Source organism: Anomalospiza imberbis, chromosome 4 (genome assembly GCF_031753505.1).
Source record: "Anomalospiza imberbis isolate Cuckoo-Finch-1a 21T00152 chromosome 4, ASM3175350v1, whole genome shotgun sequence".
Classification (NCBI taxonomy): domain Eukaryota; kingdom Metazoa; phylum Chordata; class Aves; order Passeriformes; family Viduidae; genus Anomalospiza; species Anomalospiza imberbis.
Window position 1 is genome coordinate 56,885,508 of NC_089684.1, and position 14,535 is coordinate 56,900,042.

The window sequence follows — 14,535 nt, forward strand, 5'->3', positions numbered from 1 at the left end:
AGAGCAGGGAGACCTGAAAGAGGCTTCCATACATTCAGCACCATACAAGGCACACTCAGTTTGCAACAAGTTGGAAGACCAAGGACTCAGACGACAAAAATAATCTTCCTTACAATCCACTGAGGGAGTCCTTGATCTCCTCTTTTGAGTTGCATTTGGTTTTGCGGGTTGTACTTTTTTTTTCCTCTCCTTTGTTTTCTCTCTCTCTTTCTCCACACAAGATCGAGTCTCTACCCATCCGAAGCAAAATAAAACAAACAAACAAAATGTCTACACCAAATACACTGACAACATGGATACCATGAACAAGTTGTGCCGAATCGCAAGTGTCCTCGGCTGGCGGGATGGGGACAGGGTGAGGGTCAGGGTGGGGATGGCCAAGAAGTCCTACATTGAAAGAAGAGAGGGTGAGGAACCATCCAAAAATATTAATAATAAAAATAACAATAAAATAATAATAAATACTGTCCGAGGCACTGAGAGCTGCAGCTGGGGTTCTGGACTTGAGAAGCTGAACGGACAGATTGATGGATGGGGCGGTGGCAGAGGCAAGATGGGTTTCCTGGCTGCCAGTGTGTATGGTGGGGGTGTCGGGGCCGGGGGGGTGTGTATGTGTGCCTCTCACTGGGTGCCGGCAGCTGCGGCGCAGGTGGACAAAGCCCACCCGGGAAGGCAGTAGTAGGGGTAGTAGTAGGATGGCTGGAGGGAGAGCAGCGAGGGCGGCCGCAGCACCTCGCCAGGATGGTACTGTCTCTGGTCGTCGCGCACCAGCACCTTGACGGCCACCTTCTTGGCGGCGGGGGCGGCGGCCAGGAGGTCGGCGGCCATCTGCCGCCGCTTGGTCTTGTAGCGCCGGTTCTGAAACCAGATCTTCACCTGCGTCTCGGTGAGCTTCAGCGAGGCGGCCAGGTCGGCCCGCTCGGGCCCCGACAAGTAGCGCTGGTGGTTGAAGCGCCGCTCCAGCTCGAAGACCTGCGCGTGGGAAAAGGCTGCGCGAGAGCGCTTCTTCCGCGGTTTTGGAGCCGCCGCCGCCTCCTCCTCCCCCGGCAGCAGATTCCCGCACTTGCCCGTTCCGTCCTCTTCCTCCGGAGGGCTGCGATCTGCAGGCAGGGCGAGAGCACGGCGGTCAGGGCAGGCAGGCACCGGGACAGCGGCATCCGCGCTCCTCGCGGGGCCCGCACCCGCGCACAGGCGGCCAGGCGCGCTCCCTGCGCCCCGTCCGCAGCGACGGGGCGAGCGGAGAGCCCGCCAAGCCTATGCCCGCCCCGTCGCCGGGACGGCCGCCACCGGCGGTCGGGGCTTCTCGCTCTCCTTTAAGCGCCGGGCGCCCTGGCGAGCTGCGGGCTCAGCCGGGCCAAAGGCCCTCCCCGATCCGCCCTCCCTCGCCCCGCGGGACGCGTTTCGGGTTTTCACTGCCCCCCGGCACAACCGAGCCTGTCGCACAACTCCGGGGAGCCGGCGGAGAGCCACGGTCATCTCCCGTTCCCAGCCCTCCGGGACCCTCCCGCCCTCCTCGCGCGGGTGCGGAGGAGCCGCCACCGGGGCCGCCCCTACCTGAGACGGCGGCCGACATCTCGCTGTCGCTGAGGCCGGTGGTGTCCCGCTCCGCCGCCTCCGGGGGCTGCGCCTCCTCCTCCGCCGGCCGCCCCCCGCCCGTGGCTTCTGCGGGGCGGGCGCTGCCACCGGCGCCCTCCTCTTCGGAGCGCCGCTCGCCCTCGGGGTCCTCGCTGAGCGCGGAGTCCGAGTCCCAGCCCGCCGGCGTCCGCGGGGCCGGGGCGCGGGCGGCGGGCGCGGGGAGCGGCGGGTCCTCGGCGGCGCCGCACAGCCGCCAGCCGCCGGCCGCCCCCGGGAGCGGCGGCCGCCCCGCCGCGTGGCGGGCGCGCTCCTCCTTCTTGTTGAGGATGGCTTGGATGGAAAAAGGCGTCAGGGCGTTGCCGCCGCGGACGGACATGGCCCGGCGACAGGCAAGCCCCGCGGACGAGCAGCGGACCGTGCCGCGCCTTCAGCTGGGCGACCGCATCGCCGGCCTCCGCCGCGCCGGTGCCGGGCCCTGTTCTGCCGCCGGGAGGGCGGACGCCAGCGGGAGCAGCCTCTCTGCGCCACTGCCGGCCCGCCCGCCCATAGGGCCGGGGCCACCGGGGCCACCGCGCTGCGCCGGGCGCCGCCGCGGGTCCCTGGCGGCACGGGCGCTGCCTCCGCCCCGCTCTGTCCCGCCCCCGCCCGCCCTCCGCTTTTTCTGCCGGCGGCGCTGCCATCCCTCACGGCCGCCCGACAGCGCCGGCCCCGCGCCTTCCCATTGGGCAGCCCCCGCGCGGCCCGCCCGCCCATTGGCTCCCGCCGCGGGCCGATGCGGCTCCGCGGGGCGCGCGCCGGGGGGCGCCGTCTCTTAACCCCTTGCGGCCCGCGGGGCGCCCCCGCCTCTCCCGGCGCCCGCGGCCGACGAGACCCTCGAAGGGACGGTCCCAGTGCATGGCGGAAAGCGGCGGCTTCCACCTGGAGAGTGTGGGATCGTAGTTCAGAGGTGTTTCCCCCCTCGCCGCACCTCAGCAGAGCGCTGCGGCCTGGCGCCGGGGAAAGGTTCGGTCCCGACGGGGACGGGACCAGCGCCGCAGTCTGGCGTGCATTGCTGCGTGCCGCTGGGGAAGGGCATCGGGACTCGCCTGTTTTGAGTCTCTCGGGGGCCGAGACGCGGGGCTGAAAGCGCGGCGGGATGAGCGCCCAAGCCCCCGGCCGCCCGCGCTGCCGGGGTAAACGCAAATCGGCCTCGGCTGGTTTTGAGAAATGCGCTTTTCACTATTGCGTTTGTTTAAAAACATGGTCGGGTTTATATTGAGTACGGTCTTCTGTCCATGGGGCTTATAAAGCCCATATTAGGAAAGCAATTTCTCCCAGATTAAACTCTTTTCCCTAAACGATGCTTTTCCTAACAGAAAACGGCCCTACACAGGCAGACTTTGGAAACTATTACACGCACGTGAATTGTATATCTGCGACGCGTTGCCAAAACAACAATATGCCCCCAAGCATCACGCTTTTCTATTTTTCAAATATTATTGGCATTCTTGGAGCTAATAAAAATACCGGCAAGGGTATCAAGAAGGTACACGAAAAATGAAACGGCCGTGCTTCTCGAACAGCATTTGTTGCTGGGTGAATGCGACAACATAAGGACATAAAGCACAGAAGAAAGATACCCGCAAACCCGCTTTGCTCCATGAGCTAAATTCTCAGGGTGTCACCGGGCTTCTCCGCAGGCGTGTGGCCACAGCCAACACCTCCCTACTTGATCTCACAGAGATGAACGTCGGTTTGCAGTCGACTACGAAGTGACAATAATTGATTATCAACGACTCCGGCACGAATTAAATGTTTTCAATCATAATTTTTACATCAAACATAAATCAATAAAATAAATAATCCCACTTTCATACACAGCGCAAAGCACCTCTGCATGCCTAAGCGGGAGCTGTCTTTATCTTTCTGAACAAACTCAGACCATTTTAATAACCCTACTTGGACTCACCTTTTACCTAAATTTTTCCCAGGAAAGCCATCGCTTTGCCACCAAAGACTTCGGTGTCATGATACACTAAAAAATATCCAAAGGGGAAATTTTAAGAGCTGGAGGGAAACAAGAAGCATCTAGGGAAGCTGCGAGAAATCCACTTACAAGAATATACATAGGGGACTAGGAAGGGTGTCCTGCACGAATGTTTTAAAGGCTCCTTAGCAGCCAAGAGATGAAATTTGGGATGTCAGAAGAGATGAGTGGCCTCAGACGCGGGACAGAGGAAGGGCTCCTCTTTTCCAAGGGGAAGGGCTGGAGGTGCGGGTCGTGAGAGTCGTGGTTTGGGTTGACGGCCGGGAGGGAAGTCGGGGCACGGCGGAGCTCCGGACAGGGAGTCTCTTTTGTCGGGCTCTGCTCAGGTGCGGCAGAGCGCCCAGAGCGAGGCAAAGCGGGAGGCTGCCGGGGGCCGGCGAGCGGCGGGGAGAAGGGCGAGCCTTTCGCGGTGCAGCCTGCCGCCGTGCTCCGGGACACGGAGTTCCAGCCTAGGAACACCCTGATTTACAGAGTTTCGTGCCCAAGCTTTTGAAAATACCTGCATATTGTTTACAGTGTCTGTAATTCTTTAATTCTGTAATTCTTCGCTTACTCAGGTCTTCCCCCCCACTCCCCCCATCTCCTTTTCTCTTTTTCTTTCTTAATATTTTTTTCTTCCTTTTCCCACTCTGCACCCTCTTTCTGATCAGCAAACCTCTGTTTGGGGGAGGAAATGCCTGGGGAAGAGGCCGGGAGGAGAGCGAGCGGCAGTGGATTTGAGGCGCAGAGGAGCGGCGGAGGGAGGCCGGGCAGGGCCGGCGTGCCGGGGCCATGGCGGCCGGGGCCAGCTGGGTGGTCCCGGCCCGCCCGGCCCCCAACCCCGCCGAGGAGACGGGCAGCGGGAGGGATGGAGGGATGGATAGATGGATGGATGGGGGGAGAGCGGCGGCCCGGCTGTGCACAGCGCTGGCCACCCGCGCGTAGAGCTGGCAGCCGCTCCCGGCCGCGCTCCGCCGGGGCAGCACCGGAGGGCACGGGCTGCCCGGCCACGGCGTGCGGGGCGCACAGGGCCGCCTCCGGGTGTGCGACAGAGAAACCAGGCGCAAACTGTCCTCGCTGGAAAAGGCTCGGAGTGGACATGATGGACGCAGTGGAGAGGCAGGGCAGCGCCTGAAAGGGGGATGTCTGAGGGGGGCACGATTCCCACCTTGCCTCCACCCTTGACAGCGCTTCGCACCTCCCATTCCTCGCCGTCTGGAAGCGGCCACGAGCCTCAATACACCGTGATATGCCATAACACACGGGTCCGCCTTTTCTCAGTCGTGTATTACATTTCAGCGGGGAAAGACCAAACCCGCCGTGCCCACAGCTGCCTCTCCCCGCGCCCACCGGAGACCCCCGGCTCGCTGTCCCGGGGCCCGGCTCGCTCCGCTCTCGCTCCGCTGGCAGTGGCGGAGCCGTCCCGGTGCCGCCGGTGGCCGGGCTGCCCCACCTAGAGGCGGCCTGGCCGCACTGCCCGGCCCGGGGCTGCCCTCGGGGCTGCGCTCGGCCCTGGTGACAGCGGGGCTGGGGCGGGCAGGGCAAGGCCGTGCGGACACTCGGGTGCCAAGGCGCAGCCCCGCTGCCCGGTATCCAGTGACAAACCACGGCGTGAGCGGGACAGCGGCAGGGGAGCCTGCCTGGCTGCCGTGTGAGGTGGCTTCTCTCAGCCACCTGAGCCGTTCTGCTTGCCAGGTGAGAGGCAGCCCTCTCACAGAAGCACTGCATATGACTTGTGGGGTGATGAAATGGGGAAAGATATGTTCTGCTTATAAAAGCCTTTTTATCACATGTGAAAGCACAGGAAAGGTGGCTGCAAAACCTTAAAAAAGCCTTTGTAGAGAGCACAGACTTTCTCCATATTATATAATGTTGTATAAAAAGACCTAGATGATCTCCTGGGCGGGAGTACACTGCACTGGGAAAAAGAAATGCTATAACTTTTCCTTCAGGGTAGGATTTACCCAGTATGGGAAGATAGTGGTGTAGTCTCCATGTGCCAGCTTTGGGGCAGAGCCAAGCCAGCACAGTACCACTCCTGCTTTCCAAGCTCTTCTCAGCTCTGAGGCAGGCCAAGGTGTTTCATGGCTAGGGACTGCCACACACTGTAGCCCTCTTGGCAGCACCTCCCAGAGCCTGCACGGTGGTAGGTATTACTTTTGCCATACCTTATTAGAGGTGATATTTTTCTAGACACAAGCTGTCTCCCCAAACTGGTTTGCCTCCCAATATACTTAGAGCAATGCAAATCCTTGCCGAGTCTCGTGCTGGGTCTTTCAGGGACTTAGGTGGAAGATGGCAGTGGTACAAACAGTGCTTCCTTCTGTAAGGAATTTGAATCCCTTGTTGGTAATGGGAAAGATTTATTTCATGGCTTTTACCTCAGCTGTGCTGTTCTCTGACTGTGCAACAAAGGCACACAAACATATCCGGGACAACTTGCTGGTTTTGCAGGAAAATTTTATGTCATCTGCTCTTGAACAGGTTTTGACTCTATTTCTTGAATAATAAAAATTTATTTCCAACAAATGTAACTGTAACTAAACAGTAGGTGAAAGTTCTACATGTCTAAACTACTTTCCTGTCAAGATTTCTCCACGTATTTCATGAGGGATCTCATATAAGTAACTGCTGCAACACTCAGTCTTCAAATTGCTTTTTGCAGTTGACATCAGGATCCTGTGTTGTTGCTGAGATGTGAACTGTAAGATGCTTCCAGACTTGAGTGAGAGAAGGATTTACCTTCCACTATTAAGAGAAAAATATGAATGATTTTTAGAATTCAATGGAATATGTGCAAATATAATGCTGACAATGAGAACTTTATTCTCACTAATGTGACAACCTTTTAGCAAATTAGCTCACTAGGTTTTAATAGCTGCTTTACAATCTCTTTCGTTCCTTATATGGGGAAAAGCCCCTGTCCTTTAGGGCTGGTAGGCTCAAACAAAAACACTTCTACAGGAGTTTACAACCAAACTGAAAAGAATGCTTGAATTTTGCTGGTTGCACACATACAGTGACACAACTTCGCCCAGTTTTATTGCTCAGAGATGCTGTTTTTGGGAAAACCAACCCAAATCTCCCTCTTGTTACTTCATCTTTACACTAACAAGTGAAGGCTTGGCATGCCAAGTACCAAGCATGAAAATAAACCTACCAACATTTCATTTCCTTGCATGGCAGTTTCTCCTGAATTATTCCTGCTTGCAAGTCCTTGACTAGGAAAAGACATGCAGGCTGTCTAACCACATCATGCTCTCAGGAAGGAGTGGAGCTGCATGATTGTGTCTGATGCTTAATGCCAGGAGGCAACGAGTTCTGTACACACTGAGAGCCCTGTCCCACAACTGCCTTCAGGCACCACCTGCTTTTGAAATAAATCTTCTCTTTGACTGTCTCCTTATTTCTATGCTAGGTTTCCTACTAAAGACATAAATGGCTATATAGTACTTATTTTCTGTTGTAGTTACCGGTAAGATAGAAATACAACCTGGATAAGATTAGCTTGTTTTACTAACAAAAACCAAACCAGCATATGCAAATGGCCAGATGCTTCTCACAGTCATTAAGTAAAGCTTTTGCAGACCCTGTATTTAGCTTTTAATCTGTTTTATTTGCAGTCCTGATAGAAAAATTGCGATAGAAATGTCATGTATGTGTGAGTCATCCATACAGTATATTTACTTGTTCTGAATTTCCCCTATTATTTAGTAGAACATTTTAATGACTATCCACCATATTACAGTAGATGCATTTGCTCTGTGCAAATCTCTAGGCTTTTAAGAACACTCCTAGCACAGATTAATCATTTGATGTTTATTTGGTACAACATATGAAGTCCAGGTTTCCTTTACCACTGCTCTTCCACTTATATAGAAATAATAACCTTTCCTACTTTTTGTTTGAAGTAGTTGAGCTCACTTTTCACATATGATGGACTAACTTGGTAATTAAATCAATGGCTGCATTGCAGTAACATTTAAATATTTTTATTGCTTTTGATGCTTAGGTAAATCAACTGAGCCTCTCAGGATACTGGCACTGTTTACATTTCTAAAGTGATTTTACCTCTTTGTCTAAGAGTCACCTTTTTATTGATAGCAAGTCAATGGTAATTTTATATTAATGTTTCTATCTCTTTATTATTCATATCAGGAGTAGACACCCATCAAAGGTAAATTCTGTGAACGTTTGGGACTTATAAATTTACACAGATCACTGATTGCTCAAAAATTTCAGGATTTGAGATCAAGGACTTGTTTGTTTCACATCCTTCTCACACTGAATAGAAAGCCTGAACTGTGGCGATAGGATGTGGCATTTCTGTGTGTGTTTTGGGCAGTCTCCTGCAATCAATGCTGGCCATTGGGATGCTGCTTTGAGACCAGACCTCGCTCAGGAGTTCCTGTACTGACTCAAGTGTCTCAAACATGGTCTGTTGTGGAGATGAGAGCTGTGGAATATCTGTCCTATTTTGGATCCAGGCCGATGTGCCTGCCTGCCTGTACTGGAAGGGCAATCAGAGGGGTCAGAGCACCAGCAGCTCACCGAGTGACGGGTCTGGCCCCAGCAGTGCTGCCCAGCAGAGAAGGAAGCCAGGCAGTTTAGACCAAGAATCTCACTCCATGTGAGGGAGGCACCCCTGTCCCTTTGAGAGCACTGTGACCCCTCTGGGAGGGAAGACCCCAACTCTACTTGCTGTGTGACGGGGGTCCATGCCTGCAGCTGCCTCGCAAGCTCATGGTGCTGGCCTTGCCCTGTGACCTGCGGTGGAGCAGCCAAGCCAAGCAGTTTGAGCATGGAGAGCTCGGATCCAGGGTTGAGTTTATGAAGTTAGGGCAATTAGCAGGTTCACTGTGTGAGTTGTTTCCACTGGCAATGATTCTGTATGTACAGTGACTGTACATTTCATCTGAACACAGCTTTTACATTAAATCACTAATTCTTTTGGCTTGCTCAGTGAGAATACAAATACTTACATAAACTTCACAAATAAATTAGTGACTCTCTTTTGTTCAGTACACCTGCAGGTTTAATTGGCTGCCTGAAAATTACAAACCAAAAAAATCAAACATGACACAAGTTGTCTGCGGGCAATACAGGTATTGTTCTTATTTTCTAAATATTTCTTAAAGGAAAGAGACTTTGAGCATATCAATTGTGGATAACTACAAATAAGCACCCTGTCTTCTCCTTATGATGCTAAATTCTGTCCTCTCAGAATTTCCTTCTTCATTAGTTTTTTTTTTGCCTAATTTTAGATATTCTGAATTTCAGGTTGTCTCCTGAGTAGGTTTTCAGGGTATTCTTGTCATAGAAGTAGCCATTTTGAGAATTTATTCTAGACACGTTTTGGGATTTACTTAACATAAAAAAATACTAAGGCAGGTAGCAGATAACAAACAAAAACATGTAACATGAGAAAAGCAGTTTGTACTCTATGCCAAACATGACCAAATGTAAATGAGATGATTGGAAAAGCATCCAGTACTAAAGGATTCCTCTGACTTAGTGGATAACTCTTGTGATGGGAGATGGACAGAAATGTAGGTGGACAAAATGTCAGTTATGGATTCCTTGGAAAACCAAGATAATCCTTTTATTTCACCAGGTTTTTCACAAGTAAAAGATGCAGAAATATGCCTGCAAGTGAAACAGAGTAGAGAAGTGCTGTCTGGAAGGAATATTTCCAAGATGGCAAACTGTGATATCCTGCACTATGAACAAGGTTATTTTTGGCAGGACAAATGTGAGCTTTCTGGTCTCCCTGCTTTGGAAGGAGGGTAGTCTGTGGTGTGACCTTCTGGTGCTTTATAGCATCATCTGTATTTTATGAGAGCTGATTAACAACCCCATGCTTTTATCCATGTATTCTTAGGTTTCCAGCCCTGTACAGGACCAAAGTAAACTGCTGCCTGTAGGAAGCATTAAAACACAGGCTTTGGTCAAAAATGTTGCTATCAACTCTCCTTTCATATCTCTGGAGGACTTCAGATGCGCCTATATTTCTTTCACACACTGTACACTTTGTGCAACACCTCTCAGAGACTGTTCTGCATCAGATATGCCCCCTCATCAGGAAATACAAGTCAATAAAATGAGTTGTTATGCTTTACAGCTCCAAAAAGATGTCTGCAGCATAGTCTTCTGCAACAATATAAGCAACAAAGCTGTTGTAGTCCAAGATCTTTGTACTGTTGTGATGATCTGGTCTGGCTGACTGAACATTCCAAACACAGATGGTATATGTGTCTATGGATCAGTCATGGATATCCATACCTCTGACTTTACCCATAGTTATCGTGCAGGGAACAAAAATCTCCCACAGGCAAAATCTCCCTTCACGTACATATTTCTGTCACAGGGTTTAATTTATCTATTTAATGTGTCCTTGACATCTAGCCTCTGCAAGCGTAAGACCTGAATATTGACCCTGAATCCCTGTGAGCAGTTGGCAGGCTCTGGAAGAGCAGCAGCGTGCTGGAGGGAAGAGTGGACATCCTGCAGTCTGAGTTGGAAGAACTTGCACCTTCCAACCCCAAATGCCTTGCTCCTTGGCCTGCATAGAACCAGGTGCACCCCTACAGCTCCTGGGGCTGCTTTCTTCATGGTGACTGTAGAAGCAGGCCTGGGCAGCTCAGGTACCTGCTTTGGTATAAGGTAACAGCTGCTTTTACAGAGGATATATTAAATGCCAGAACACCTGGATAATGAGATAGTGAGACCCTTTCAGTGAGGAAGAGGCAAATCTAGCAGCTGTGGAGCTGAAAAGACAAATCAGTGTCATGGCAGGGATCTGTGCATTGTTTTGTTCCAGTAGCCCCAGCCCTTTGGACAAGGTATGTGGTAGTGGTGCTAATGGTAGATAATTGCAGTGCCATACTCTTGCATTTAATAAACTGCTTTTCAGAAAGTGTTGATTCTGAGACTCATGATAAGACCAATTTATGAGTATAATGAGTTGTTACAGGGTGTAGCTTGCTTTGATACCTGTCCCTTGTCATGTGCCCCAGCATCTGGGCCCCAGCTGGCAGAAAAATCCCCTGTGCATTTTCTCCAAGAGCCAGAGAGTGTTCAATAATTTCCTTGAAGAACTGGTTTTATTTTCCCAACTTCTGGGACAGCTGCTTTTTGATGTTGAGTCTGTCCCAGTTCTTGTTTTCTGCATTCTGGAAGCCCAAAAGGTGATTCCAGTCACATCAGACTGAAAGAAATGAGGAATAAGGATGGCTAAGGAAAAGGAGATTATGATTGCTTTACTTGATATTTACACAACTTTTCCCATCATATTGACTCGCAGAAGCTAGTGCAAATAAGGTAAAGGCTCCCTAGGTAAAGGCTAACCTGGTTCAATGTCAGTACATCCATGTACTTTTTTCACCCACAAAAGTTCTTGGTCATGCTCAGATGACTGAGATGAGGGAAAAATGGAGCTGAAGAAATGATTTTTTAATAAATAAATGGAGGACAAGGGCAAAAGGAGAGGTTACATTATATGTGATTCAAGGGTGTGCAAGAAACTGATGAGGGAAAGGGAAAGGGAAAGGGAAAGGGAAAGGGAAAGGGAAAGGGAAAGGGAAAGGGAAAGGGAAAGGGAAAGGGAAAGAGAAAGGGAAAGGGAAAGGGAAAAGGAAAGAACAAGCAGAAAGCAAGGGAGAACTGAGGTCTGAGAGGGATCCGGTGGGAGACTTGAAGTGCTTGGATGGGAACAAATGGACATTCAGTGAAAGACAGGTCAAATGAGAAGTGAGGATGGTGGGCATTAAGCTGGAAAAGTGTTAGGAAGAGGGGGCTGGAAAATGAGAAAAATGAGAAGGACTTAAACAGGGAAACAGAATGGAATGGCATGGATGGATTCTATTAAACCACCAAGTCTATCTCATTGCACCTGAGGAAAAAAAATAGTTAAATGCGCTGTTCCTAAAGAAGTTTGATGTGACTGTAAAGATAGAGCCATATTGCATGGAATTTAATATTGCATCTGGAAACAAAACACTTGGTGGATTTGGATTTATGCATGGTATGCTACACAGCCTTCTCGTGGATGCAGAGTTGAAGAAAGGTGTTTCTGCTCAAAGTGGTGAATCCTGCCTGTGCTGTGCAGAGCAGCAGCTCAGGAGGAGCTAATGGATGGGTGGCTCAGGATATTCAGGAGTGGTGGCCCCAGGACCATAGCACGACAGCCCTGCCTTGCTCCTCTCTCGAGCCCTTGTGGGTCTTTTCTAACCTGCCCCGGGCTCTGGGCGCTCCAGAGGCAGGAGAGGGATCCTGCCTGTGTGCACCCTGCCCGCCGTTTACCTGGCAGGCACCCGTTGCCATCTAGTGGCTATTGTAGGATTCTCTGTGCCTGGAAAACATTTTTTTCCCAACCAAATTGCAACCCAGCAATTGCTTTTCTAGAGAAGATTTGTCCCCACAAAATTGTCCTGAGTCATTGCTTAGAAGCACAGGGTCTGATGCTTGGCATGGAGAGTGGGCGTCCCTTTCTGCAGCACCCAGAGTTTGGCCTTGCTTTGCAATTAGGTTATTCACCTGCCTTCTAGGTGGGCATTTTATGGAAGGAGAAGGCTGGGAAAATCTCAGAAGCAGCCGAATGAGGCCTCAGCCCTGCTGGGGGAGCAAATGGAAGCTCAGCAGCACCAGGATCTTCACCTCTCTCTTTTGATGATTCTGGCCAGATTATTGGAATAGGCTGGAATTTTTTTGTCAGTACATTTTAGTATTTTCACCCTTGCTAGATCCCAGCTGGACCAAGACAAAATACTCCAGCTGTCTGGCCAGCACAGAGCAAGTATTGGTCCAATGGGTATGCTGAACTGGCTCCAGATCATTCCTCTCCCCTGGTCACTGAGAATTGAAGACATGGTGCAGAGGGACAGTTTAAGACTGATGTCTTTGAGTTGAAAACAAAAGTAATTGGAGTCCTTTTCCTTTTAGAGTAGCCAGTCACTTTCCATTTTTTTCCCTGAAGGAAAGAGATTATAAAAGCTGAGAAAATTTGAGAAAGGTGGGAAAAGAGGGAGAGGAGTAAAGGAGTGAGATCTGTGAAGCATGCCCTCTATTCATTGGTGTCTTTGAACAATCCCATTACCTCAAGAGATCAAATAGAAAAATCTGAAGAAAATAATTAGGAGAACTTGGAAAAGTGGAGTATCTCCCTTGCCCATTTCCTTGAAAGGGAGACCACTATGAAGGAATGGAAGAATTTTCCTTCTCTGTCTCATAAGAGTGCCTCAATACAGAACATCCCCACATCCTTTACTGTGGTAGCATCTGCTTGGCTTTGTGCTCACTTGTGATGGATTATTCAGTTTTGGGTTACTGCCACTGTGGTGTATAACCATCATAGCAAATAATAATCAATTGTACTTTAAGTACTTATCACTTACACACTGAGCCTATTGCTGTTTTCAGAAGAAAAACTTCCCCAGTTCTGGAAATACAACAGAACTGCATGAACATTCATCACGAGGTGATAGCGGTAACTGGACACTATTTTGTTCATGCAGGAAAAATGAAGCTCACAATATGTGTGTAACAGCAAAGCTTTGTGCATGTGTTACATGGCACAGCTGCCTTTCTTCTTTCTTGGATACACTTGAAGAGGATCCTTGTGTCTGCTAGCTCCAGGCTAAGCCAAACCCAGGTATTTCTGCAAAGCATGGCTGCAGGGTAAAAATCTGAAGCTGTTGTATGAAAAACCCCCCACCATAGATGTTTTATAATGAAAAAAACTCACAAACTTTTATTTTTTTATTTTTTAAATGCAGAACTCTGTCCTTTTTATATGTTTATTTCAAAACTGAAGAAACTTTTGCTTTATGCTTCTGCCTAAATTGAGGGTTTCATGCTGTTCTGCCTTTTTTTTTTTTTCCCAGTGGAAAAGTGGGAAGAAAAATGCATGAGCCACTGATAGCTGAGAACAAATACAGCTTTGACTTTTGAAAATGGAAAAGTAAGAAAACTAGATCAAGCAAAATGCAGGTCTTAATGGGGTGAGACCCCACTGTAAAGAGATATGGTCATACAGGGAATAAAAGGCAAAAATTGCAACAGAGAATTTTAGGCTAGAAAAAATGCTTTAAATCTAACCATCAGCAAGGGTTGAGTGACATGGAGGTGGTGTGTGTTTTGCTATCACTGGGTATCTGTGGGATCTGGTTAGACATCACATACTTGGAACAACCTGGAGCAACCTGCCCAGTGGACCAGCCAGTCTTTTCCTCCCCCCATGAGAGTGGCTGTCCTGTGGCTGACTTCCAGAGGTGTTGGTGCCAAACCTTCATAAAGAAATGGACCAGCTTCTCAGAGCCTCCAGCCCCCTCTCTGGTGGTCCGGTTCCACCCAGCACTGTTGGCAGGAGGGTGTGGAAAGGACACAACCTCCAGGGCCTCCCTGGGCTCAGTGACCCTTCATGCTCATATCTGGTGGCTCCTCTTCTCCAATTTCATGCCAGTCTCTGTCCCCAGGCCCTCCTCTGATCCAGAAAAGGAGGTGGCATCTTGCTGGGAATGGATGACTACCATTTTACTTTGATTAGGGCTTCCCCAAGAAGATATTTCCTGTCGCTGAGAGCCACATAGAGTTCTAAGTTCAAAATTAGTTGAAAGAAGTTTTATCATAAATTTTATTTTTCTTTTTAAAATGGCCTTTTATTGCCTATTTACTTAGCATGAAAAATCCTGAATAAATAGAGTTAAATAAGCACTATATTACTGAGCAATCCTTAGCTCTTGTTTATATAAAAAGAGTACAGTGAACCTATCATTGTCTGAAAGGAAAGTCACATTCCAAATCTCTGCTTGCTTTGGGCACCAAAGCGGGAATGACTATTTAATTTTAACATTTTCAAGTTTATATACTGGAACTGATGCTGGAGTATCATGAATGTGATCACAGAGCATTTTTCTTTCATTTATTCCTCTTTATTCATTCATTTTAATGTATGTTGA

At 49.9% G+C, this 14,535-nt stretch overlaps 1 protein-coding gene and 1 long non-coding RNA gene across 2 annotated transcripts; one reads left to right on the top strand and one right to left on the bottom strand.

Moving 5' to 3' along the window:
* Positions 1 to 478: 478 nt before the first annotated feature.
* NKX3-2 (NK3 homeobox 2) lies at positions 479 to 2,084 on the bottom strand. The gene is made up of 2 exons (XM_068188694.1): positions 1,555 to 2,084; positions 479 to 1,100 (listed from the first exon to the last, which is right to left on the bottom strand). Exons 1-2 carry the CDS (start codon positions 1,949 to 1,951, stop codon positions 622 to 624), a joined length of 876 nt encoding a protein of 291 aa, XP_068044795.1. The 5' UTR covers positions 1,952 to 2,084; the 3' UTR covers positions 479 to 621.
* Positions 2,085 to 7,924: 5,840 nt separating this feature from the next.
* Positions 7,925 to 9,710, top strand: LOC137473042 (uncharacterized). The gene is made up of 2 exons (XR_010998575.1): positions 7,925 to 8,016; positions 9,195 to 9,710. It is a non-coding gene; the product is annotated as an uncharacterized lncRNA (long non-coding RNA).
* Positions 9,711 to 14,535: the final 4,825 nt, after the last annotated feature.

Excerpts from the sequence above, each read along its gene's own strand:
- NKX3-2 (XM_068188694.1), bottom strand. The coding sequence starts at position 1,951 with ATGTCCGTCCGCGGCGGCAACGCCCTGACGCCTTTTTCCATCCAAGCC. Across the intron at positions 1,101-1,554 it reads GATGTCGGCCGCCGTCTCAG|ATCGCAGCCCTCCGGAGGAA; the intron begins GTAGGGGCGGCC and ends CCCTGCCTGCAG.